General features: G+C 40.6%; 1 protein-coding gene across 2 annotated transcripts in view; it reads left to right on the top strand.

The window, feature by feature from the left end:
• Htr4 (5-hydroxytryptamine receptor 4) overlaps positions 1 to 26,415 on the top strand; it is a 176,477-nt gene that overhangs the window by 81,336 nt on the left and 68,726 nt on the right. For both annotated transcript variants that reach the window (XM_034518230.2, XM_034518229.2), the window contains exons 3-5: positions 8,194 to 8,319; positions 9,560 to 9,760; positions 25,035 to 25,188. In XM_034518230.2, the coding sequence (XP_034374121.1) occupies positions 8,194 to 8,319; positions 9,560 to 9,760; positions 25,035 to 25,188 (481 nt within the window). The remainder of the gene's footprint in view (positions 1 to 8,193; positions 8,320 to 9,559; positions 9,761 to 25,034; positions 25,189 to 26,415) is intronic.

The raw sequence follows: 26,415 nt of genomic DNA, 5'->3' as shown, positions 1-26,415 counted from the left end.
AGCCCTAAAGCGTTGAACTAGAAACTGTTATGAGTGGGCCCAGCAATGTGAGTTGCACAAGACTTCTGGGTGATTGCTGCTGAGGCGAAGTGAAACTACCGTAATGCCTCTCATCAGTAAACGGTCCTACACATACAATATTATCCATCCCTTCATTTCAAAAAAGCACTTGAGGAAAATCAGTCTATTGAAAAATTAACTGAAAGACCTCATCATTTACTGAAACAGCACAAAGTAACATAAGGCATAAGAAATAATCTCTTCCAGAAAAACAAATGCTAATATGAAAATATAGACTTCCTAGTGACTGTAACATTATCTAGCATGTGGAAATAAACCAAGACTTTACAATGGAGAGCACACGGAGACTGTTCATTCTGAAGGTGCTGTAGCAAGAGGGCCAGCCTCCATGCCTTACATTTAGCCAAGACTCAAAGATAAACCGAGGAGGAGCAGAGAAGCCCTGAAGTGAACAAGCCTTCGGAGGTGCTCTGAGTGGGGACTGCAGGTGAAGGAAAATAGAAAATGCACTTACAGGAAGCATGGCATCTTTGGTGATTAGCTTGGGAACCTAATTGTCTTTCTATGGTTGGTCTTGTGTTGTTAGTAAGTAGGAGAAACTAAGGAAGTGGAGAATTGAACAAGCCTTATGCTTTCAGGAGTGGATCCACAGATTTTTCAGCTAGAATTGTACTGTTATACATAGTCTGATCATTGTCGGGTTGGTCTCTCAAGAAGTTCTGCTTTTGTTTCTTATTTGATTTGCTAGTGGACTAGAGATCTTTGGCCATCACCTGCCTCTCGATCCAGCTTCCTTGAGTTCATGACTGTGTGTTCACCACCTTCTGATGTTACGGTTTCTGGTTGACTGGTGATTGGTGAAAGAACAAAGTGCTGCTCTCCTTATCCTTGTGTGAATGCACCAAGATTGTGAGCTGGGGAGGGGTGAAGAAAGAAGCTGGGTTGGAGCATTTGAGCTGCCCAGGAGGACCCTCTGTGAGTGTGCACCGTGTGTTTTCAAAGATGTTTCCTCTGTATATGGCAATCCTAACATGTGGGTTAGCAGGCCCTTCCTCTGGCAAAGACTTTTGTCCAGTGATAAAGTTCTCTTGTCAACCTAACATGATTGCGATGGTCAAATTTGTAAATACATAAAACAATGGCTGTTATCTGGCGGAGCCATTCTCAGTTTTACCCCACAGTTATTGTTCTCTGCTTTTCTCTATTCCTTTACACACATTCTCTTCAACAAGTTTTTCTGAAGGACACAGGCTGGGCTGTTTTTAGGCATTTTGATGCATCAGCCTACAGAAACCTGGGGCTCTCTTAGACTATCTGATTGGTTTTCTTCTGCCATCTTTTCATTTGATTTTCATCCAAAGCTGCCTCACATGTGACCACTGCCCCCTCTTCCCACCTCACTATTCACCTCTCCATCCATCATTCCAGTAGCACTGAGATCTTCTTCTCTTTGCCTTTCCACCCATGTCCACAACATCGCAACCTGCTATCAGGAAACTCATTTCCCACCTTTCTTCTACTCTGCTGCACTTTAGTGGTGATCCATAGATGCTTTCTCCTTTCTTTCTTCATATCTTCAGCTGCTACCTTGTCTACATCATGTTTAGGTCAAGACTCTGGCCCGTTCTTGGATGTTTGCATTTCTACCCAAGGCAAATACCATGTGTGTTTCCTGTGTGGCTATCTGGTCTCATTTGTAGCTACAGACACCTAGCTGCCTATTGAACATGCACACTTGCAGCTCTTACCTGTGTTTCACAACTTATTTTTGCATGTAATAAAATTATAGCATTTTTATGCATGCAAATTCAAAATATGGATTTTACTTCTCACCACCACCCATGCCATTATTATTTTTCCATATTGGATATTAAATAACATATATGTACATGCTACTTCTTTTGTAGTAAAGTACTGTCTTCTTTGAATCTACCAATATTTTAAACTATTTTTCATATTATTGAGATTATAAAATAGTTATAGCATTTCTCCCTTCCTTTCCCTTCCCTCCCTCCATATACCTGTGGTGGTTTGAATATGCTTAGCTCAGGGAGTGGCACTATTAGGAGGCATGAGCCTGTTGGAATAGGTGTGGCCTGTTGGAGGAAGTGTGTCACTGTGGGGGTGGGCTTTGAAACCCTCCTCCTAGATGCCTGGGAGTCAGTCTTCTCCTGTTTGCCTTTGGAACAAGATGTAGAACTCTCAGCTCCTCAAGTGCCATGCCTGCTTGAATGCTACCATGCTTCCTTCCTTGATGATAATGGACTGAACTTCTGAATCTATAATCTAGCCCCAATTAAATGTTGTCCTTTATAGAAGTTTTTTTGATGACAATGTCTCTTCACAGCAATGGAAACTCTAAGACAATATCCCTCCCCACTCCCTCTCAAATTCATGGCCTCTTGTTTTATTGATTGTTATTATATACCTATACATTCTTAAATACAATCTTCTCTGTTTGTATATTGTTACTTGTATGCATGGTGTTTTGGGCTGACCACTTGGCATCAGACAACCAGTTTGTCTTCTATGGGAAGACCACCTCTACTGCCTCAAATGAGCCACCCTCTTCTCTCCCCAGACACACACCAGAAAAGCGCATCAGATTCCAATTCAGATGGTTGTGAGCCACCATGAGGTTGCTGGGAATTGAACTGAGGACCTCTGGAAGAGCAGTCAGTGCTCTTAACTGCTGAGCCATCTCTCCAGCCCCCACGCCTCTCCTCATATCTCCAATTCTACTCCAAGCACTGTGCTGTTTGATTTTTTGAGACTTACCTAAAGCTCTTCTGATTTGTTCTCTTGTTCATTCCCAATGACATTATTCTGCTCCTACATTTCTGTATCTTTCAGTAGGACATTAGCTTCTCATCTGGGAAAACCGGCCCTCAGAGTCTACTCCTTGGTACTTATGTGTGCTCGTTTCAGGTGCTTGCCTCTCTGAGGGAGAACCTAAAAGGTTTTTCTGTCTCAAGGCATTTTCACATAAGCCTCACCCCTCTATTTCCTCTATGTCTGAGTACTCTGAAAAGGTCACCTGAATGTCATCTGTAGAGTTCCTGGACTACCTAACATTTTCCTCTCATTTAATCACTCTATACTCCACCTTCGTGTTTATGCCCTTTAGAGTTTTGTAATTCAGAAGTCTGGAGAGATGACTCACAAAGATCTAAATCCACTCCCCCACGTGTGCATTAAAATGCCAGACATAGTTGTATGCACCTGTAACTTTAGCATGGGTGAAGAAGATACAGGAGGATCTTTGGGCTTTGTAGCATGCTATAATAACTGAACTGGTAAGCTTCAGGGTTATCGAGAGAACCTGTTTCAGAACACAAGATGGAGAGGCGATTGAGGACATAATCTGAGGTCAACCTCCAGCTTCTGAGTGCATGCGCACCCACATGCAGCTTCATCCTCCCTCCACAAGATAGAAGAGAGAGTGAGAGCATCCGTGTCACACAAGGTTAAAACGCCAAAAGCCTGTGCTTCACCTGAGATGTATAAAAACAGAATCCGTATTTGAGAAAGGAAACCCAGTGAATTACAAACATCAAAGTGAGAGGACAATTTTGAAGTACTGAGCACATCTGCGTTTGTTCTCTGAATGTCCACTTCTGTCTTCTCTGTTTCTGCCCTAGTGTGAACTCCTTGGGGACGAGGACTTTGTCAGTGTCCAGCACAGCACTTAGCGCGTAGTTGCCCCTCACTGTGTACATGGTGGATGTTAAGACATTTGATCTAACTTTTGAGGCTTAGAGGGAATAAGTAAATGATTTAGTCACATGGTGTATTATTAATAGAGCCAATGTGGAAGCAAACACCATCTGTAGCATGATCCATACCTTATGCTTGTGCACACACAGGCTTCTGCTACTTGTGACAGTTATTTGTATTAATGCTGTCCTTTGACATGTGGTTTTATTTAAACCAACCTGTAGAGAGAACTCGGGTTTAGTCTTTGCATTTTCTTTTACTGAGAACAGAGAAAGTGTTAAATCTGGCCAGCAAGTTTATAGAATTTCTTTGTTAATGGGTCAAAAGATCATTGAAAAAGAAACGAAAGAAGAATTTCTCATAGGAAAAGCTGTCAAAGAGCCCATTTAGTATAGATGTCACCTCTGTGGTGAGAACTGTCTAATTGCTCTTGACGGTGTTCCCGGAGGATGTCAGAGGCAACCCAAGGATCTAACACAGATTTTGAAAGAGTAGCTTCTAATTTATTTTACTCATTGTTACTGGAATTTATACTTATTTTTGCCTATTTATAAAAGTTCACTCTATGGTTCAATTGAGCTTATCACTCACAATTAAAAGTTTACCCTCTTCCAGCTCCCCATTGCTGTGCCACAAATGAACCATGACATTGAACCTGTGCCCAGTGCTCTTTAAACACATATTCTTTGCAGCCAGAGGTGTCCATCACAAACACTCTGAACATGTTTTCTCTTCCTAAAAGAAGGAAATCAGCCAAGGGAAAGCAGTTCTAATGGAGAATGTGAGCTATGTAGAGAATCCATCTGCTAATGATATATTTCTATCAGCCATTGTTGATAAGAAAGTAGCCTAAAATACCCAGATCAACTGGCCACTGACACAGAAGTCTTCTACATTAGCATCATGATGTATACTTATCCATATGTTCTTTTGGTATTATAATAAAACACAAACAGACAATTGATCAGTAATATATTAAATAATGACTATAATCAAACATTTCTGTAATAAGAAGTACACCCACAATGGTGTGGAGCTATTATCATCAATACTATTTCCAGAAATTTTCCAGCAACGCAAAGGTTAACTCTTACCTATTAAGTAACAATTCCCATTACCCTGCACCCCCAGGCCTGAGGAGTTATCAATTTACATTCTTATCTTGTGAATTTGTATACTCTGTGATTTTAATATAAGCAGAATCGCATATTTGCTCTTTTATTTCTGGTGCATTTCACCCAGCATGATATCTTCAATGTATATCAATATTGAAGCGTATGTCATTCCTTCATGCCTTTTATGGAAACATAATATTCCAATACATATATGTGTTTACATGTCTATTACATTCTGATTAATTTATTGTCTGTTCACAGATATAAACCACTAGATTATGTCTCCAGGCCTTTATCACTAATGCTGCTAAGAATGTTGGTATAAAACATTCTGTTTGTATTCCTGTTCTCAGTTCTTTGGAATATGTATTTACAACTGAATTTCTGGGTTTGTGTGGTCATTCTGAGAATATACTGAGCCTTCTATAATCCCATTAGAGATACACATAGACTCCAAATCCCTTACATTGATGGTAACACTTGGTTTTGTTTATTTTGCTCTGTTTTGACTGTAGTTATTCTAACAACTGTGAATCAGTCTCTCAGTTGAGCCAGGTGTTCTGAAATAAATTCAAAGCAATTCCAGGAAGCCACTGAAGTCTCTCCCTGGCAATGAGAAGGTTCTTATCTCCTTCTTCAGTGAGACTCAACCTTGGTTACAAATCAGAATAATTTGGAGCTTCAAAAGTTCTGACACTCAGACTACAGACAAGAACAATTAAATCAGTTTTCTGGGTAGAGCAACACAACCAGAATCTTAAAAGTATTTTCTGTGGCCGGGCAGTGGTGGTGCACGCCTTTAATCCCAGCACTTGGGAGGCAGAAGCAGGCGGATTTCTGAGTTTGAGGCCAGCCTTGTCTACAGAGTGAGTTCCAGGACAGCCAGGGCTACACAGAGAAACCCTGTCTCAAAATAAACAAACAAACAAACAAATAAATAAATAAGAATATAATTTAAAAAATTTTGCGTATAGAGTGTATGTGTGTTTGTACAGAAGCAGGTATAGAGATGTGTTTGTGTGTGTGCCTTTGTATGTGTATGCACACGTGTGTGTGTGAGTGCATATATATATACATGCACACATGTGTTTACCTAGTAAATGCTGGGCATGGTGGTGTTGCCTATGACTTGAGGACAAAGGCAGGTGGATTCCTTTGGTTCCCTGGCCAGCCAATATAGCCCAAGTGACAAGCTCTAAGTTAGTGTTAGACTCTCTCTCAAAACCAAACCAAAACAAACAAAAAAACCCAAATAAAACCCTAAAAATAATGGAGAAACAATTCTGCCTCCTCACATGCTCACATAGGAGAGTACACTTCCACACACGTGTGCACACATACACATTCCTCTTCAAACACAACGATGGTAGCCTTCTAACCTCCACAGACCATCCCCATCTCCCTATCCTTTTTGGAGCTAACACTCCCTATTTTCTTACATATCTGCTTACTCTCTGCATTATTTTTCTTATAGACACACTAGGCCCATCTTAGGGTTTTATGAATAAATATGTTAATCTACTCTTATTTCAAGTGGAATATTCCTTCTGATCGTTAAAAAGAAATCCCCCCTTTAAAATTTTTTTTTTTGCTGGATCTTCTCTATTTTAGGTAAGATCTCCTCTATGCTTTCAAAGAATGCTTTGGAATACAGTGAAGAATGTGCCTCCCTTTGTGGAATATTACATGCCTGTCACTCAGTCAGCAAACTAGCATGTGCCTATGCAGTATGCATTGCATATGGCCACACACCGCACACACTATAGACCAGAGACTTTACTGTCACTTGAAGTTACAATGAAAATATAACCAGAGACAGTCTGAGAGGGAGATATTTATAAAATAATTCTGAAAGTTATGTCAGGCAGTCCACACCATGAAGATGAGAAATATTGCTTGGCTGCTGCACGTCACCTAAGGGTTGAACATAAGCATGCAGGAATGACAAGTAGCAGCTGAGCACTGATAGCATGTTCTATATGAAACACTGATAGCATGTTCTATATGAAACACTGATAGCATGTTCTATATGAAACACTGATAGCATGTTCTATATGAAACACTGATAGCATGTTCTATATGAAACACTAATAGCATGTTCTATATGAAACACTGATAGCATGTTCTATATGAATGGGCATCAACGCTGCAGAGATGGAGCCCTAAAGTGTTCCAACAGCTTACCACCGCCAGTTTTCCATGCTGATGTGTTCACTTCATGTCCAACAGTTTAAAATTTTTTCAAACTTCATTTTGTTTTGTTTTGTTTTGTTTTGTTTTGTTTTGTTTTGTTTTGTTTTGTTTTGTTGAGACAGGGTTTCTCTGTATAGCCCTGGCTGTCCTGGAACTCACTCAGTAGACCAAGCTAGCCTTGAACTCAGAAATCTTCTTGCCTCTGCCTCCCAAGTGCTGGGATTAAAGGTGTGCACCACCACTGCCTGGCTTTTTCAAACTTCTTAAAAGGACCTTTTTGTGACATTAGGAACATAATTGTTCCCTGCAGTTTCAGAGTAGCCTGCAAATGCTGTGCTTTTGTTGAGAAGGAACCTTCACTTCAACCTAATAAACCAAAACCTGATCTTATACTGGCAAAAAAAAAAAAAAAAAAAAAATTGTGGAGTCTAATCAGGTACTGAAACTGACAAGGATGTGAGTGTCAGAGAGATATTAGGTATCAGTGAAGAAACAGGTCATGAAGTAGAAGAGGTCCCAGGACCTCTTATCCTTTGAGCTTCACAGAATGTTGAGGTCATTTGTGAACTGTCACAAGAACACCTGTTGAGTATGGCTGTTTCTTTCTAGACATTACACAGCTTAAACCGCAGCTTTTACTCAAGCTAGAATAGGATAAAAAACGCATAGCCCTTGTGTTCATGCAGACCTTGGTTTCAGTGACTACCACCCATTGATCACAGATCATCTCCTCCATCTGATAAGCGAGAATCATGAGTTGAACACACCTCAATGAATCAAATAGCTGAGGTCCTGGTGTGGAGGAACTTGCACTGTAGATGAGTCAGGTGTGAAACCCAGAAATCAACCAAGTACATACCTAATTACTAGGCAAGGTGAGTCTGAAGGAAAACAAAAATATATGCAGTCAAGGCTAACTATTCACCTTCCCAGTCTCCCTCTCATATTCTCCAGCCAACTGGGGATACTGTCAAGTGATGGCAGACCTTGGCAGATTCAGGTGCATAAAACATGTTGCTATTGTTGGGTAATGATGATGTGACCTTCCTGAAGACTGGGGGGGAGGGGCGGGGGGCAAATGAATGGCCTTTCCAATGTGTCTGATGCTCCCTCACATCTGGGTGTTTTGTGTTTCCATAACCTCCAGTTCTAACGAGGGTTTCGGGTCCGTGGAGAAGGTCCTGCTGCTCACGTTCCTTGCAGTGGTTATCCTGATGGCCATCCTGGGCAACCTGTTGGTGATGGTGGCTGTGTGCAGGGACAGGCAGCTCAGGTGAGCAGCACAAGGGGAACTCTCTGCAAACATGGGTGTCAGAGGGATCTCCCTGTAAAGTTGACTCTGAGTAATTTCTATTGTAATTTATCATGATGATGGAAAACTTTCATGAGGACAGATTTTGAAAAACAGAAAGGGGACTACACATAATCCTACAACCCCAACACCAACATAACCATAAGAACACCTTGGAGTACTTCCATCCTTTCTGGAATCTATCTGTTTGTCTGTCTATCTATCTATCTATCTATCTATCTATCTATCTATCTATCTATCTATGTATCAATGGTTCAGGGAATAAATCAACCATAACTAAAGATTGATTTAGGGAATAAACACTATATCTACCACATTTTATATCTTACCAGCCTCAACTGTAGCTACAATTATAATCACTTAATATATTTTTCAAAACAATACTGTATGGTATTGGTGTGGCCTGTGTAATAGTCTGGAGACAGTTATATTTTAAAAGTATCCATTGTTAAACATCAAATTTTAATTGGCCATCCTGTAACTTAGGTAGCAATATTCAGCAGAAGAGGATGATATCCACCCAGTTTTTTATTTGTTTGTTTGTCTTTTTTTTTTTTTGTCTAATTGATCTGAGTTGAACCCTGGGCACTGAAGTTTCCTAAAATCCACAGGGTATTTCTAGTGCATGGCCTGGGTATGTAGCATTGGACCATGAAAAAAGAGGTGAGACAGAGGTAACCTGTCTCTAAGCCAGACATGCCCTGACCCAGTAAAGAGGAAGAGACAAAAACAACACAGAACTTTGCCTGGAGTCACACATGGTGGGTTCAGAAGAGGTCACTGTAGCTGCTGAGAATGCTACAGCTTAACACTGTCTGAAGGCAGCATCTTGAGAGGGCTCCCTGGGAATGCCTCAGCTGTGACCAAAGGCAGGGTGGACACTGGCAAGAAGAGTAGGCAGGAGAAAGCACAACTGTGTGGAACCTCAGAATGGTTCTCCATACACCAACGGCCTCTGGTCAGGCCAGAAGGGCAGAAGAGAGAGGCAAAAAAGGGCTTTGGGGCATGAGGGCAGAGCACAGAGAATCTCCTTGGCCGTGGTGCAGAAGAGAAAATTGAGACTCATGGATTATGTTTAATGTGTGATTTCTTCTTTTCTTTTCTACCTCCTTTTGTTCCTTCCTTCCACTCTCCCTGATTCTTCCCTGGCTCTCCCCACCTTCTTCCTCACACCCTTCCCCCACCACCTTTTCACTCACAGGAAAATAAAAACCAACTATTTCATTGTGTCTCTTGCCTTTGCCGACCTGCTGGTTTCGGTGCTGGTGATGCCTTTTGGTGCCATGGAGCTGGTCCAACACATCTGGATTTATGGGGAGATGTTTTGCCTGGTCCGGACCTCTCTGGATGTACTACTCACTACAGCATCGATTTTTCACCTCTGCTGCATTTCCCTGGATAGGTAAGAGCAGAGTAATGTGTGGAGCAGACCGCATTTGACACCAGTGACCTAACAGATACCACCTGGTATCTTTCTTTGCTTTCCTGAGTCATCTCAAAAAAATTAGTTCCAGAGAGACAGATGTTGGCAGTTCAGTGATTCTTTCACCAGGGCACTCCTTGTGGAGGGCTCCTACTCAGCCAGGTACTCTCAGAGATACTGAAGACCCAATGGTTGGTATGGACTAGCAATTGCTTGCAAAATCTTCTGTGGAGATAGGTATCCTCAGCCAAGTTGATTTCCAATTTTGTATTGATGGCAGGAACAAAAAGCTAAGGGAGTCAGCTGGCAGGAGGTGGTGCAACTGCCCAGGAGACTACAGGCCAGTTCAGCATGATTTCACTCTGTGTTTCTACATGATCTTTTCCTAAAATATGCCTGTATAGCAAAGTTCATATGATCATGGATATTCCCCCCCACCCCAGAAAGTTACAATTGACAACTAAACCTCCAATAATTGCTTTTTTAAAATTTCAGTTCAGCATCCTCTCTCCTGTGTAAACTGTGTTTGTTTGTTTTTCATACTTTAGGGTGCCTAATGATTCCCCCTTTGCTTCACTTGTTGCAGATATATGCTTATCAGCTCTTTCCAGTCTCCATTTCTGGTCAATTTAACTGAATAACAAACAAACAAAGAAAACTACTTTAGAAGTCCGGTGACTCTGAGAGCGTATGTGGCTTGAGGCCACACGGAGATGTGAGATAAATCTTTCACGAGCTCAGACTGCTGTGGAAAGAATCTCATTTCCCCTCCAACTGTCCCCAGACCTCCTTCCCTTGGCTTGGGAGAGGTGCATTTGTTAAATTGAGGACTTAGAAAAGTAATCAATCAAAGTTAGAGGGTGCTACATTATTGAAAAGATTCACCTTTAAACAGTAAAATAATAGTTTCTTAGAGAATTACTCATTTGAGGCACGCAGGTCCTTAAGAACAGAAACCTGTGTGACACAGCAGATTCACTTCCTGTCTCATGAGGGCCCTGATGAAAATGGCACATGTGACAGCCTCCATGGCTTAAACCATTCTCTCCTTGTTTTCCTGACAGGAACACAACGTTGAATTGCCTAGGTTCTATCTATGTATATATGTGTGTATGTGTGTATGGATGGATGTGTGTATGTATGAACAATGAGACTCCATTGCATTCACAGAGAGAGAGGAGCATAAATGGACTGTTGGCCAACAGTAAGACCTACTATGTGTCATACTTAGAAATTTGTGTGTCTTAGCTTGTTTATAATTGGGCATCAGTATATAAAAGCCATTTTGAAACTGTATACTATATGAAATTTAGTATTTAATAAAATAAAATATGAAAAAGTAGAAATCACAGGGAAATCCTAGATGTAGCCTGTGTATTATAATTGCTACGTTGATCCTTGAGACTAGACAGGATAGATACCCAGACAGAGCTGGGGTTAAAGGAAAGATGCAAGTCAGTGAGAATTAAGCAAAAGCCAAGGGAAGCAAATGCATGGAATAAAAATGGGAGAATTTTCCCCCGCTATAGAGACTAGAATCTGGCCAACCCCAAGACAAATGCTAAAAGGTGTCCCATCAGGAAGGGGTCTGCTTTGAATTTCCAGATTTCAGCTCATGCCCCTTCATGAACATTTCCTTGAGTAGGCTCAGGATGTCGTGAAGCAGTTAAGAACTGGACACTAAAAGCCATCTGTTTTAAAATTTGAGAGACTTAAATTTTTAAATTTAAATTTAAATTTAAATTTCAGCTCTGTCAGGGTTTTGCCTCTGAGATTGGTAGTGGATTAATAAGCCTTTCTGGGTCCTGGTTGTCTTTATCTCAAAAAAATAGAGGGCAAAGACTTGATCTTGCAGGACTGAAGTCTAGAGACAAAAGCTAATCTACCTGATGTGGATCATGGTCCATGGTACGGCTGTGATTGGGACTCAACATCTCTCAATACACCAGCACATCCTCTAATTATTCTCGTGTTGCTGTATTCATTTCCACTAACAAGATCAAACAAATGGCCAGCTTTGAAAACGGCTGCTCTAAGCATTGCCACTTGCCTGGAACTTTTCAACAGCTACCCCTTGCTTTGAGATACAACCATACTGATTGATGTAGGGAATTTCTAAATTTAATTAAATTAATTTCTAATTCAACTTAATTGATTTAGAATTTCATGCACACATGTTTTTATCCCACCCTCTCCCTACTTCAATTCCTTCCCTGTCCTGCTCCCATGTCCCCTAGCCCACACACCTCACTGAGTCCATTCAGTGTTACTCATGTGTGTGTGTGTTTAATCCTGATGACTTGTCACTGACTCACCCATCAGAGGCTCATCTCTGGAGAAGACAGATTCTCATTCTCTCAGCCATCACTGACTGCCTGTAGCTCTTCTTCTGGGGGTGGGGCCTTGTGATATTTCCTCATCTTTGTTGACAAACCAAATTTGTGTTATCATATGTAGGTCTTCTTAAGTCAAATATGTTACTGAGATTTCATGGGTGTAGTAGATTCCCTGTCCTATATAGAAAACACAGTCTTGCAGCAGATATAGCCTGGTCTTCTGACTCTTACGGTCTCTTCATCCCCTCTTCTGCAATGTTCCCTGAGCCTTAAGTGTAGATGTTACATTTTAGATAAATTATTGATTGAGTTTGGATCCCCGTGGCCTGTTACTTCTCTACATCTTAATCAGCTACTGATTAACTAATAGTCCCCATCTGCTATAGAATTAACATCCTTTTCTGATTAGCGGGTGAAGGCTACATTTTTCTGTGGATATATAGGTGGGTATTGAGAATGTGGTCAGAAAATGTACAGGGTTTAAGAAAGTGGCAGTAGTAGGTTCTCTTTCAAAGTTCAAAGCTTTACCAACCATGGGTAGTTGGGTAGGTTTACAATAGTAGACATGAATTCTCTTACTGAGTAGGCTGTAAGTCCAATTAGGAGGCGGTGGCTTACTCCCAAGATGTATCACCCTTGGACACTTGAGAATATCTTGCCATGCTGGTCACTGTTGTGGTACCCAGGCTTTGCAGTTGAGTAGGAGTATTGATTGCTTGTCTCCCTTGGAAGATTGCCTATCACCTTCCATGACACTATGATATAGTAAGAGCTATTCCTCAGGGAGGAGGCTTCATATCATATCTAATTTGATTCCTGTGTTTGAAGTGTGCATGTTTTCAGCTATAGAGTTTTACTTTCTGGTTCTGAGAGGAAACCAAGGGCAATGGCAATAGGCTGTATTGTTTGGGGAGCCTCTTGGGTTACTCTGACCAATAACTTGAAGGGGACTTTTCCAAGTTTGTTAGATAATCTATGCCTCTTGGAGAGAGCATTTCTACAAGGGGTACGACTTCATTTGAACAATATGTGCATTACCTGTAGTACATTTGAATTTTTAGTGAACATAAAATAATATTTTCCTATAGCTTTTTCAAACATTTGGGTGTTATATATTATTCCCCTCTCCACAAAGTTTTTCCCTATTTTTTTCTATTTCCCCGCTTATTGTATGTCCTGCTATTCCTCTGTATAAAATATTTTTATTAAATCTTCAAGAACTTCATACAATATATTTTGATCTTGTTCACCCCAACTCATCCAACTCCTCCTAAACCTCCCTACCTGCCAAATTTATGTCCCCATTTAAAATAGCCTATCAACTCCAACATGTGCTGCTAATATATTCCTAATTGTGGGGTCAAGCACTGGAACACAGTTAACCTTCCAGGAGCCATGCCCTGAAAGAAAACTGGTTCTTCCTCCTTGAGAAAGCTTCTACTGTCCATAGATTTTTGGATACGTGTGGAGGCTCACCTTCCCACTCAGTGCTGGAGTGTTGACTGGCTTGGTCTTTTGCAGATCCCATGGAATCAAACAAAGCTGCTGTGAGTTCAAGAATGCAGTGGCCCTGTCACATCCAGAAGACATTATTTTTCTCTAATCTCAGGGTCTTTCTGCCTCTTCTTCTGCTATGTTCTCTGAGTATCAGTGGTGGTGGTGGTGTTGGTGGTGGTGTTGGTGGTGGTGTGTGTGTGTGTGTGTGTGTGCGCGCACGTGCGCTCCTTAATGTGTAAGTGTATAGGTGGGAGGGGAGCGAGGAGAGGTAGGTGTGTCATTTGTGTCTGAGCACTCCTTGGACACATATTCTCTGCCCTGTGGCCAGTTGTGAGTTTGTGTGTTAGCCACCATTCACTGCATAATGATAATTTTTCCATTGAGTTGTGATAGTGGCAACAATTGATGAGTAAAAGAGAATTTCACTATTTCTATCTCTATCCCGAGCTTCCCTTCACACCCTTCACCAGCCCTGTCTCTAGGCTCTGGCCACCTTGACCTATCTTTTCTTCAGTTGTTTTCTCGGCCCTGGCTCCTCCCTGTGCCTGGAGAGCTCCTTTGGCCATTGTGTGACTGTTGGATTTTAGCTCAGTTCTATCTTCCCTGAGGCAGAAATCCACCTCTAATCTCCTCAGACAGATTCTTTGTAGAACTCACTGCATTTTTTATTAAATGCGGTTCTGCAATTTCTCACACAAAGTCTCCCTGCCCCGCTTGGAGTAGGAAGCTTTGCATGATGAACAGGGTGAGAAAATGTTTGAACTGCTGGAATTTGCATCTAATGACACTTTCAACAATTAAACAGTAGCTGCACATAAATATTTATTTAGGTATTTGGCAAATTTTCATTTTCTTTCCCATAATTGACATTAGAAACTTGAATACCTCAAGGAAGATGGGACTGGTTTTTTTCTTTTTCTTTGTCTCCAGTCCTATCCCAAGTGATTTCCTCACTGAGTGGGAAGGTCCATCCCAAACATTACAGGCAAAGGCAATGCCTTGCCTTGAACAATATGGTTTTATTTATGATCTAGCCTCCCCTTCTGCAGTGTCTCTCTCGGAATCACATTTGGGGTGGGTCAAGGCAGAGAAAGGGTTCCTTGGGAGGACCAGGGGGTAGGGAGAGGTATGATATTCTTGTTATCTTCCTGAATCCTCTTACCTCATACTGCTGTGAGTCTTCTAGGAAGCCATAGTGCCTTTCAAGCAGACTCACTTTGATTCTTAATTTTTGCCCAGATTATTGGGTCCTGGATCCAGTAAAAATGTAGAACGCCTTTACTATTAAAAGATCCATTTCTACATCTACAATTCTCATGCTTCTTGGTCCTTTGACAAATGAATCATATTACTGAAAATTTAAAATAATTTCAAAACTAAAATTAGTATGTTTCATAGAGTCTGAGTCATGAGGTCAAACACTGTATTGCCTGAGATTCTATGGTAAATGAAAAGCAACCAAGTTGCTACTTTTGAAATGAAACCATCAAATCTCCTGACAAATAATATATGCTGAGGAGATATAACAAGGAAAAACAAGTTTCAGGCTTGAATGTTTGTCACAATTACATTCATAAAATATGTGCATGTATGTATATATCTGAACATATAATATGAAACAATATTATTGAATGAGAAAAAGGGAAAGAGACTGACTGAACAACCAGGAGCCGAAGGCTTAGCGTCTTTTGGCATACCCACAATCAGATGGAGTGGTGTTATCTCCTCCTTTCATCCACATTGACCAATTATACCTTTGTTCTTCCACTGGATTCTTAAACTAAACTTTTTGAGTCTTAACTGTTATAACTCTTTTTCTTTGAACATGTTTGCAACCTACCTTGTATTTGGCTTTAAATACAATTACCTCTAAAAGTTCATTTTACTTTCTTTTTCCTTCTTTCTACTTTTCCCTTCTCTTTCTTTCTTTCTTTCTTTCTTTCTTTCTTTCTTTCTTTCTTTCTTCCTTCCTTCCTTCCCTCCCTCCCTCCCTCCTTCCCTCCCTCCCTCCCTCCTTCCTTCCTTCCTTCCTTTCTCTCTTTCTCTCTTTCTCTCTTTCTTTCTTTCTTTCTTTCTTTCTTTCTTTCTTTCTTTCTTCATTTTGCATCCTGATTGCTATCCTCTCCCATAGTTCATCCTCCCATCCCCACTCACCTTCTCCTCTGAGAGGGTAAAATCCCTCCAACCCATGTATTCCCAACCCTAGCACATCAAGTCTCTGCAAGGCTAGGTGTATCCTCTTCCATTGAGGTCAGACAAGGCAGCTCAGCTAGAAGAACATACCCCACAGAATAGCCGTATTCCAGTTGTTTGGGACCCACATTAAGATCAAACTGCACTTCTGCTACATATGTGCAGTGGGCCTAAGTTCATCCTGTATATGCTCTGTGATTGGTAGTTTAGTCTCTGAGAGCCACAAGGGTCCTGGTTAGTTGACTCTTTTGGTCTTTCTGTATCCTTGATCTCTGCAAGACGTTTAACATGAAGGGGTGTTGGATTTTTGTCAAAGGCTTTTTCACAGCATCCAATGAGATGGTCATGTAGTCTTTTTTATTTCAGTTTGTTTATATGGTGGATTACATTGATGGACTTTTATATATTGAACCATCCCTGCATCCCTGGGATGAACCCTACTTGATCATGGCGGAAAACGTTTTTTGATGTGTTCCTGTATTTGGTTTTCGAGTATTTTATTGAGTATTTTTGCAATGTTAATAAGAGAAATTCTCTTTTTTTATTGAGTCTTTGTGTGATTTAGGTAACAGGGTGATTGTGCCTTTATGAACGAATTTGGCAGTGTTTCTTTCGTTTCTGTTTTGTGGAATACTTTGGGGAGTGTTGGTATTATCTCTTCTTTGAAAGTGGAATAGAATTCTGCACTAAAACAATCTGGCCTGGGGCTTTTTTTTTTTTTTTTGACTGATATTATTATTTTCATAGCGGTATAGGGATGTTTAAATGGTTTGCCTGGTCTTGATTTTTAATCTTGGTAAGTGGTATTTGTCTAGAAAATAATTTATTTCATTAAGATTTTCCAAGTTTGTGTAGTACAGAATACAGGCTTTTGAAGTAAGAGCTAACAATTCTTTGAATTTTCTTAGTGTCTATTGTATGTGTCCCTTTTAATTTCTGATTTTGTTTATTTGAATACTGTCTCTCTGTCTTTTGGTTGGTTTGACTAAGGTTTTATTTATCTTGTTGATTTTCTCAAAGAACCAGCTCTTAGTTTATTAGTTCTTTGTATTGTTTTGTTTGTTTGTTTGTTTCTGATTGATTCCAGCCCTGATTTTTATTATTTCCTGCCTTCTACTTTTCTTCAGTGTGTTTGCTTCTTTTCTATAGAACTGTCAGGTGCACTTTTTAATTGCTGGTATGAGAGCTTTCTAATTTCTTTATGGAGGCACTTTGTGTTAAAATTTCCTCTTAGCACTGCTTTCATTGTGTCCCATAAATTTGGGTATGTTGTAGCTTCATTTTCATTGAATTCTAGGAAGACTTTAATTTTGTTCATTTCTTTCCTGACCCAGAGATCATTGAGTAGAGACTTATTCAGTTTCCATGGGTGTGTAGGCTTTCTGGTATTTCTGTTGTTGAGGTTCAGCTTTAATCCATGGTGGTCTCACAAGATACAAAATGTTATTTCAATCTTTTTGTGTCTGTTGAGACTTTTTGTGACCAACTGTATGGTCAGTTTTGGAGAAGGATCTATGAGATGCTGAGAAGGTGTATTTTGTGTATGGATGAAATATTCTGTACTTGTCTGTTAGGTCTATTTGTTTCATACTGTTTGTTAGTTTCATTATTTCTCTGTTTTGTCTAGATGAGCTGTCAATTGTGAGAGTGGGGTGTTGTAGTTCACTGCTCATTGCACATTCCTCAGGACAGCAGAGAGTAACCCAGAGGATTCAGCAGGCAGGGAAGATGGATGCAATAACAGAATCTAACCTGTATGGTTCTTAATCAGAAGGTCTGATGAAGGTGGACAGAGAGGTGGTAGGAGAATGGAGGTCCAGCTGGGACATAGGCTGTTCAGGGCAGCTGAAGGTACCCCAGAGAACTCTGCAGTCAGGGAAGATGGATGCAGTAAGGGAATCCCATTTTACTTTGTTGAAGAGACCATTATCTATAAGGGCAACAGTTTTTTCCTTTGCTTTTGTATTGCCAACTATCTCCTGACATCCGGAAACTTGATATATTCTATCTGCAAAACCCTCCATGGCTCTCCAGTCCCAGGTTTTCTTGGAAACAAAGTTCCTTGTAAAACATATTCTTCTCACTCCAGAGTTGCATATTTCACCATGTGCAAGAGATAAGTTGTCTGTTTCGCTTAATGATCTCCCTGGAGCATAACTAAATTGTGGATGTATAAATCAAATGTGTCAATCATTGTGAACTTGTGTCGCACAGTTTCATTTGTTTTCCCAATATATCTGAGTGATTTTTGCAAGGAAGGTGAGCAAGAGTTTCTTCTTTTCATATACTCTTCCCAGACAGGTCCACACAGTGTACCTAACTGTCACATTTGTTTAATTGGATTTCATGGCATAATGTATGAACTTTGATTTTTTTATATTCATTTCATCAATTATTCATGGAGTGCTTACTAATTGCTGGGAGCTCTTCTGGACACTAGAATTATAGTGCAGAATGACAGGAAAGGCTCTGCGCTTTTAGTGCAGTAATGGAACATAGTGATAGTAGATAGAAAAGAGTGTGTTAAGATTATGGACAGTTGAAGAACAGTAAGTCAATCCCTGGATCCTGAAATGATCACCTCCTGAGCCAGGCTGGACCCCCACTGGAAGGATAGGGATATCAACCCTACCACAAAACTCTTGACCTAAACTTTGTCCTGTTTATAAGAAATACATGGACAAAGATGGAGCAGAGAATAAAGGAATGGCCAACCCATGAATGGCCCAACTAGAGATGCATCCCATGGGTAAGCACCAAATCCCTACACTATTAACGATACTCTGTTAAGCTTGCAGACAGGAGCCTAGCATAACTGTCCTCTGAGAGTCTCCACTCAGCATCTGACAGAAACAGATGTAGAGACCCACAGCCAAACACTGGACAGAGCTCAGGTAGACTTGTAGAAGAGTTGGGGGAAGGATTGAGGGACCCAGAGGGATAGGAACTTTACAGGAAAACCAACAGTCAACTAACCTGAACCCTTGGGGACTCTTGGAGATTGAACCACCAACCAAAAAGCATACACAGTATGGACCTAGGCCCCCTTGCACATATGTAGCGGAAGTGCAGTTTGATCTTCATTTGGGTCCCGAATATCTACAGTGAGGGTTGTCCCTAAAGCTGTTGCTAACCTGTGAAATACATTCCTCTAGTTGGCCTGCCTTGTCTGGCCACATTGGGAGAGAATATGCCTAATCCCTACAGAGACTTGATGTACCAGGGTTGGGGAATACGGGGCAGCTTCCACCCTCTCAGTGGAGAAGGGGACAGGAACCAGTGGGAAGGACTGTGTAAGAGGGGGGACTTGGAGAAGCTGGGACAGTGATCAGGATGTAAAGAGAATAAATTAATAAATTAATGCAAAACAAACAAACAAAAAAGTAAATCCCAAAAGCTGTTGGCGTATGCCATTCCACATGTCAGGGAGATTCTTCAGGGGTAAGACTGAAACTAAGACCTATCACATTCATTATAGACTAAATGCATTTTAGCCTTCGATTTTCATTGTATAAGCTTTGCATCTGCATGGACCATTTATTACCTATGAGAATGGCAGCTCATCTTGGTCTATTTTTTGCCAGTTTCTCTCTAATTATGAATGCCAAAAGAAGCAATCTGGTTGTGTCAACTTTGTGCTCTTGCAACAGACAAATAAAGTAGCTATGTCACACATGTTTACCTAAACATAGGGTGCTCTGAGATGTACCTTGGCTTTTATTACAATGTTGGTGTTATTTTTCTTTTCTGATAATTTTGGCATAAGAAAAAATGGGTAAGAGTATGGTCTGGGGTATTAGACTAGATGCCTAGATGCATCCTCAACTTGAACAAATATGAGTTTCATCATCTTGGGAAAGTTACTTGAATTTTCTGGAGTTCACCTAGTTGATAGAATTATGTTATTGACAGAAGCTTCCTCTGGGAGACTAAGGAGTTGAGTGACATAAATGAAGTGTGTGTGTGTGTGTGTGTGTGTGTGTGTGTGTGTGTGTGATGTATAAGCAGATACCTACCTAATTCATCTAAATGATTTTAACCATTTGCCTTGGGAATTTTCCAAGTCCAAAGTGGCTTCTGTGGGTGACTTCCCAGGCCTTGACTCTTCAGCCTGACAGTGATTTGTTGTTGGATAGTTAAGAGATTTCTCAGCCTTCTGTAGATCCTCTTATTTCTTTGAAGAACTTGTTTATCTGGTGGCTTACTTGAACCTTTGTTTTTGTTCTCTCACTTTATTTCTGGGCTCCAAGGTCCTCTCTCTGTCTGTTAGAAAAAGTACTTTCAGCATCTTTCCATTTCTCTCAAACCCAACGGGTTCAACATGGAAATTTCCATCATACCTTAAGATCTTTCTGATTGCTACATCAAAGGATTCAAAGTGTTGCCTTGAAGTTACAGATATTGGATACAAAATAAGACCTGCTTCTTGCCACAAACTGCACTTCAATTAGTGTGTGTCATATACTGCAGATAATTGAAGTATTAGAGAGGAAATCAGCAATTACAATGTAGTTAGAGAAACACCATGGAAACATAGCAATGACACAATGTACCGAAATGAGAAGCCCATCCTTGATCTGGAGAAAAGGACACATTCAGAGATCTGAGCTAAAATATGGCTACACCACTGCATAGAGGAAGGACTACTTTACTGCCCAGCTACACACACACACACACACACACACACACACACACACACGTAGGTATAGATATAGGTATATCTATATAGATGATATCTCTGCTTATCCTGTTGTGATTAGGTGTGAGTGTGGAACACTGACCCCAGAACTTGTACACAACAGTATATATTACATCTTAAATGCAATGAATTCCGTCATTCACGGCCATTTACCTAGAGGGAGCAGCTTTGTTTAGTGTTTTGTGTCTTAGACTCTCTAAGTACTAGGAGAGATGCTGATCCAAGTGTTTTCGTATGATTTGGCAAATAGCTTAGTACATAGGCGTGTCAGGAACTTCAACATGTTTTCAACATATTATCTCATCCGTTCTCACAGCAAGTGAGTAGCATCATTATCCCACTTTACAACTAAAGAGACTGTCTTAAAGAGGGTCAATAGCTAGCTCTAAGACTAGAGGGCATATGAGTAAGGCAAAGAAGTCAGTGCCCAACTGTGAGGAGATATGAGGTTGACTGCTAAGGTCTCTGCTAATTGTGAAATTCCAGGATTCCTGGTTGGTCTGGGTGCCTTTCCTTTACCTGTGGTTAGAGAGCAGGGAATGAGAAGGTAGAATTTTCCTTAATTGCAGGAGTGGTGAAGACATTAGCTTGGGGCTTAAAATATACTGCTGTCTTCTAAGACTTGTCAAAGTAAATTGTGTCCCTAGAGACATTTAAAGGCAATTACATCCCTCATTTGCATGTGGCTGTGTTTGGAGACGCTGCAGGTTGTCTACCAAAGGAGACTTTTATAGAGTTTTGTGAGAAAACTTTGAAAAGTTTGCCTAAGAACTTACTTCGTAAATTCCTTTGCTACATTCTAGTTAATCCTGGCCATCTGTAACCTAATTTGCCACTAGAACATTTATTCAATCACTTTTTAAAAGTATTTTTGGTTAACTAGAAAATACTAGGAATGGCTAAAGAACAGAACTTATATAGTAGTCTACTCCTGAGATAAACCACAATTCTGTTTGCTAAACAACACCCACTTAGCCTGAGAATCCACAACCTTTGTCTTTCTTTGTTGTAATTCTCTCTGTTAGAAGGACATGCTGCAGGGTTGACCTGATGGGCTTTTCCAAGTTGTGTGACCTCTTCTACATTAATAAACTCTTTTAGAAGAATTCCACTACTCCTTCTCTTCCTGCCTCCTTCAATTTTGTGTCCTTAGTTTTTGAGATGAGACTATCTTGAGACAGATGTTCTGACCCTCTGGCTCTTGCAGTCTGCTGTCTCTTCCCCTGTGTTCCTTGAGCCTTACATAAAGGAACTGTGTTATAGATCTATCCACTGGGGCTGGCAGCCATGGCCAGCTCTTCTCTATAGTGTGAGCAGTTGTGGTTTTATGTTGGTCTCCATCTACTGAAAAAAGAAGCTTCTTTGATGAGGGGCAAAAGCTACAATCATCATCATCAAAAGTACTCAGAATGCAGTTAGAAATCACACTGCTCTGAGAACATGATAGTAGTAGGTTCCTTTCTATGTTCCTTGGCCTCGACAGTTTTTATTTCTTCATCTTTAAGGCAGATACATTTGTGTGTTTTGTCTTTTAAAAAACTCATGAGGGGCTGATGGAAAGACATTGCAGTCACTAAAGTTACATGCTGTGCTCATAAAAAAGACTTAAGCTCAAGCTTCAGAACTCATGTGAAAATGCTGGGTGTGGTGGCACACACCTGTAATCTCAGGGTTGGTGTATATGGGAGTGGGGAGTAGAGACAGGCAGGCCTCTGGGGCTTGCAAGGCAGCCAGCTGAGAATATTTGATGAGCTCCTTTCCCATGGAAGACTCTTTTTCAAAACACAGGTGAATGACAATCACGATTAACCTCTGGCCTCCTCTACATACATATAAACACAGACATGCCTACACAAGCATGCACACACACACACACACACACACACAGTAGTTATGGGTGTTGCATAATATTTTGTAAGTATAGCCTTTGGTAAGGAAATCAGCCGTAACTGTTACAGTCAACTCAGTCAGTGTGAGTTAGGTGATCCCAGAGCACTTGCCAAGTTGACTAGCAACTTCTCACCAATGATGCTACCATGCGTATTTTAGAGAAAGATCGCAATACAATAAGGTAGTTTCATTTAAAACAAAACATACACACACAAAAAAAAACAACTTTTCTAGGTTGGTTTTTTTTTTGTTTGTTTTTGTTTTTTTGTTTTTTTTTTTTGTTTTTTTTTTTTTTTTTTTAAAAGAGATTTTGCAATATGAGGAAAGATTCTCAAAATGTATAAGGTGGCTTTGTGAGAGTTCTGCCTTGAGGGTACCAAAATCCTGAAAAAGAATCTTCAGCATTTATGTCAATGTTGTGGGTTTTATCTAAGAATCTCATATTTTGCCAGGCAGTGATGGCACACATCTTTAATCCCAGCACTCAGGAGGCAGAGGCAGAGAGGCAAAGAGACAGAGAGAGAGGCAGAGAGAGAGGCAGAGAGGCAGAGAGGCAGAGAGGCAGAGAGGCAGAGAGGCAGAGAGGCAGAGAGGCAGAGAGGCAGAGAGGCAGAGAGGCAGAGAGGCAGAGAGGCAGAGAGGCAGGAGGGGCAGGAGGGGCAGGAGGGGCAGGAGAGGCAGAGAGGCAGAGAAAGGCAGAGAGAGGCAGAGAGAGGCAGGAGAGGCAGGAGAGGCAGGAGAGGCAGGAGAGGCAGGAGAGGCAGGAGAGGCAGGAGAGGAGGCAGGAGAGGCAGGAGAGGCAGGAGAGGCAGGAGAGGCAGGAGAGGCAGGAGAGGCAGAGAGGCAGAGGCAGACGTAGATCAGATCCAGATCCAGATCCAGATCCAGATCCAGATCCAGATCCAGATCCAGATCCAGATCTCTGAGCTCAAGGCCAGCTTGGTCCACAGAGTGAATTCTAAGACTACACAGAAAAACCCTGTCTTAAAATACAAAACAGAACAAAAACAAAAAAACAAAATACCCTCATATTTCCATAGTTTTTGTTCCACACTATCAGTTAAAAATATTGTTATGTTTATTATAGAACAAAGTCAAAATTTAAGTCGAATATGAATCTGGACAAAATAACATGTTTTCATTATCTATACACTAATCTAGCACTCAGAATTTTACCAACCTAGTTTAAAATTAAAAAAAAATAGTCTCCTCCTCTTTACTCTTGCTAATATTTTAAAGATAAGGAAGAATTTTCTCTACCTTCCTTAATGATCAATGTCTATGCAAGCTCAAATGTCCATAATTGTCTGTACAGTGGACATCCCTGCCTTTCACCATAGCCACTGATGAAGGAGCTGTCCAACATCTGAACTTCAGTTATCCAATTTCCAGGATACTGACTGTATCCTGACTGTACACTGCGAGTTGTATAAGGGTTTGGAAAACCGTGTGTTAGATCTATAGCATCATGAGATCACATTACATCTTAAAGGGACTTTAATACTTTTATTTGCTTCTCTGAATCAACAACATATACTAGTCTAGAGCAATGCCAATCAAGGCATAGATCAATTGGATAGGCTGGAATAACACGCAGGATCAAGTCTGGGAGTTTGAGCTGAGGCCATTTGTGAAGGTCCAAGAAATTTAACACTTTAGGCACAAGATAAGAGGATGAACAGTGAATTCCAAGAAAGACTCGTATTGCAGCAAACAAGGGGAGAGTACTTTCAACAGATCAGCAATAACTAAGAGTGAGATGCTTGCAGTTTTATGTTCTTAGCTTTAGAGAAACAATTAAGTAGTCACTGTCAGCGACAATGAATGTGACTTCTACTTGAGACTTTTTAGCATCACTGGGTCCCATGCTAACAGAGGAAAGGCAGGAAGTGCATGCACCCCTAATGGGGAAATAAGTGGTACTTACTGGTAGTGTTAACTCGGTGGTGGAAATGTACACTCCAGGTGGCTGGCCAGCAGGCTGTGATTCAGGAGACCCTCAGAATCTACATGCTCTTCTCAGCTAAGTATTGAGGGAGAAAAGAGGAGAAAGGGTAAACGTGGACTATGATTTAAGGAGTACAGAAGTACATGCAACATGTCAGCACAGCCATCAAGAAGAGAACAAATCTGGAATAGTTCAAATGACAGTCACAGAAGCTAACGATACCTGGATATAGGGGTCTGGAGAGCTTGAGGAATTTCTCGATTCCCAGAAAGTGGAACTTTGTAAGAGGCAGAGTAGACCTTCATGCTTCTCGGGCTGAAGTGCTTAAGGCTTTGGGAGATGAAGTAGAGCGAATTCAAGGCAATGACCTTCAGATGCAATATAAACATATTTTATACAGTAACAAATGCTAATATTTTTATTGTATAATTGCCTTTACTCTTCTCTTTGTTCTCTGTCCCATTCCCTTCCTTTTCGTTTTCCTCCTCTCCCACATCCTTTCCCATTTATTCCCAATTTTGCTTTCCTGTTTTAATCTTTACCTCCTCCTCTGATTCTCCTTTTCTCAATATTTTCCCTTCTTTCCATCTCTTTCTACTCTTCCTTCTTTCTCTCCCTTATCTATTATGATCTTTCCCCTCTCCTTCTCACTTCCCCCTGTCTGTGGCCCGCCTTTAATTGTCTCTCCAGGTACTATGCCATCTGCTGCCAACCTTTGGTTTATAGAAATAAGATGACCCCTCTACGCATCGCACTAATGTTGGGAGGCTGCTGGGTCATTCCCATGTTTATATCTTTTCTCCCCATAATGCAAGGCTGGAACAACATCGGCATAGTTGATGTGGTAAGTATGCATACAAAATCATGGGGTTATTATCTACTCAGTTTTGCTAGGCATTGTAGATGAGCAAACACTACTAAGCTAGGTAGCTATTTTAATAGATGTTATAATAGTGGTCTGAGCAACATGTTTAAATGCCTATTTAAATGTTGCCTTGGTCAAATGTTAGCCAAGATCCTCTGAATTATCTTCCCAATGAGAATTTGTGTTTTTAAAAGGTTATTTATTTAATATTTGAGAATTTCATACACAAGCATAATGTACTTAGATCACATGAAACCCTAAGTCTCAAAGTTTGCATTTCCATGTCTGTCTTAGATTCTTTTCCTGTGCAATGATAAAAATACCCCATCAAAAAGAACTTAAGGGAGAAATGGCTTAGTTTAGCTCAGAGTTTAAGATATCATCATGGCAGAGATGTCAAGACAGCAGGAACCTGAAGCAGTGAGTCCCTTAATGTCCACAGTTAGAAGAGAACAATGAAACTGCTCAGTTTGTTTGTTTGTTTGTTTGTTTGTTTGTTTGTTTTTGGTGGGGGGTTGTTTGTTTGTTTTGGCATCTACATTCCAGGACACCCTGCCTAGGGAAAGGTCCTACCTACAACTAAGATGGATCTTCCCACACCAATGACCATACACAAGATAATCCTCCCCAGCTATACCCAGTGGCACTTATTGCAGGTGATTCTGTCAAGTTGACAACACCCTCTAACCAACACAATGTCCGACTTTGCATTGCTCAGTTTCAGCACGGATGCTGACGAGTCGGTTTATGCTCAATCCGCCATCCTCAGTAAGGACCAGGCACTTCATCCTTCACCTTCCCCAGGTTGTGTGTGATTGCCCTGGCTTGTCTTCAGCAAGAATCCTGCTAAGTTGACTTAGTTAGAATCCCACTTTCTCTTCCCATTTACTCTGAGTAATTTTCTGCTCACTGGCCCTCATCAATCCCCACTTTTTTCCCTTTGGTGTTTTAGAGTTGAATCTAATCTCCTTGTGCAAAATCACAGTATTTTCTCTTATGAAAAATAATGTGGAATAAAGTCTCCATAGCAAGTGTTTCAAATAATTTTTTAACATTATTGTAAATTAGACAGGATGATATGCACTTTATACATAACCCCCCCAAAAAAACTTTTGGGGAGAGTATAATTATGACCATTTCAAAGATGAACAGGTTAATTTGCATTTCCCATGACATATAGTTTTCCTGTTAAAAGTATTTTTATTT

Source organism: Arvicanthis niloticus, chromosome 14 (assembly GCF_011762505.2).
Source record: "Arvicanthis niloticus isolate mArvNil1 chromosome 14, mArvNil1.pat.X, whole genome shotgun sequence".
Lineage (NCBI taxonomy): Eukaryota > Metazoa > Chordata > Mammalia > Rodentia > Muridae > Arvicanthis > Arvicanthis niloticus.
The sequence above is the reverse complement of the archived record's forward strand: the minus strand, read 5'-3'. Positions and strand labels throughout refer to the sequence as shown.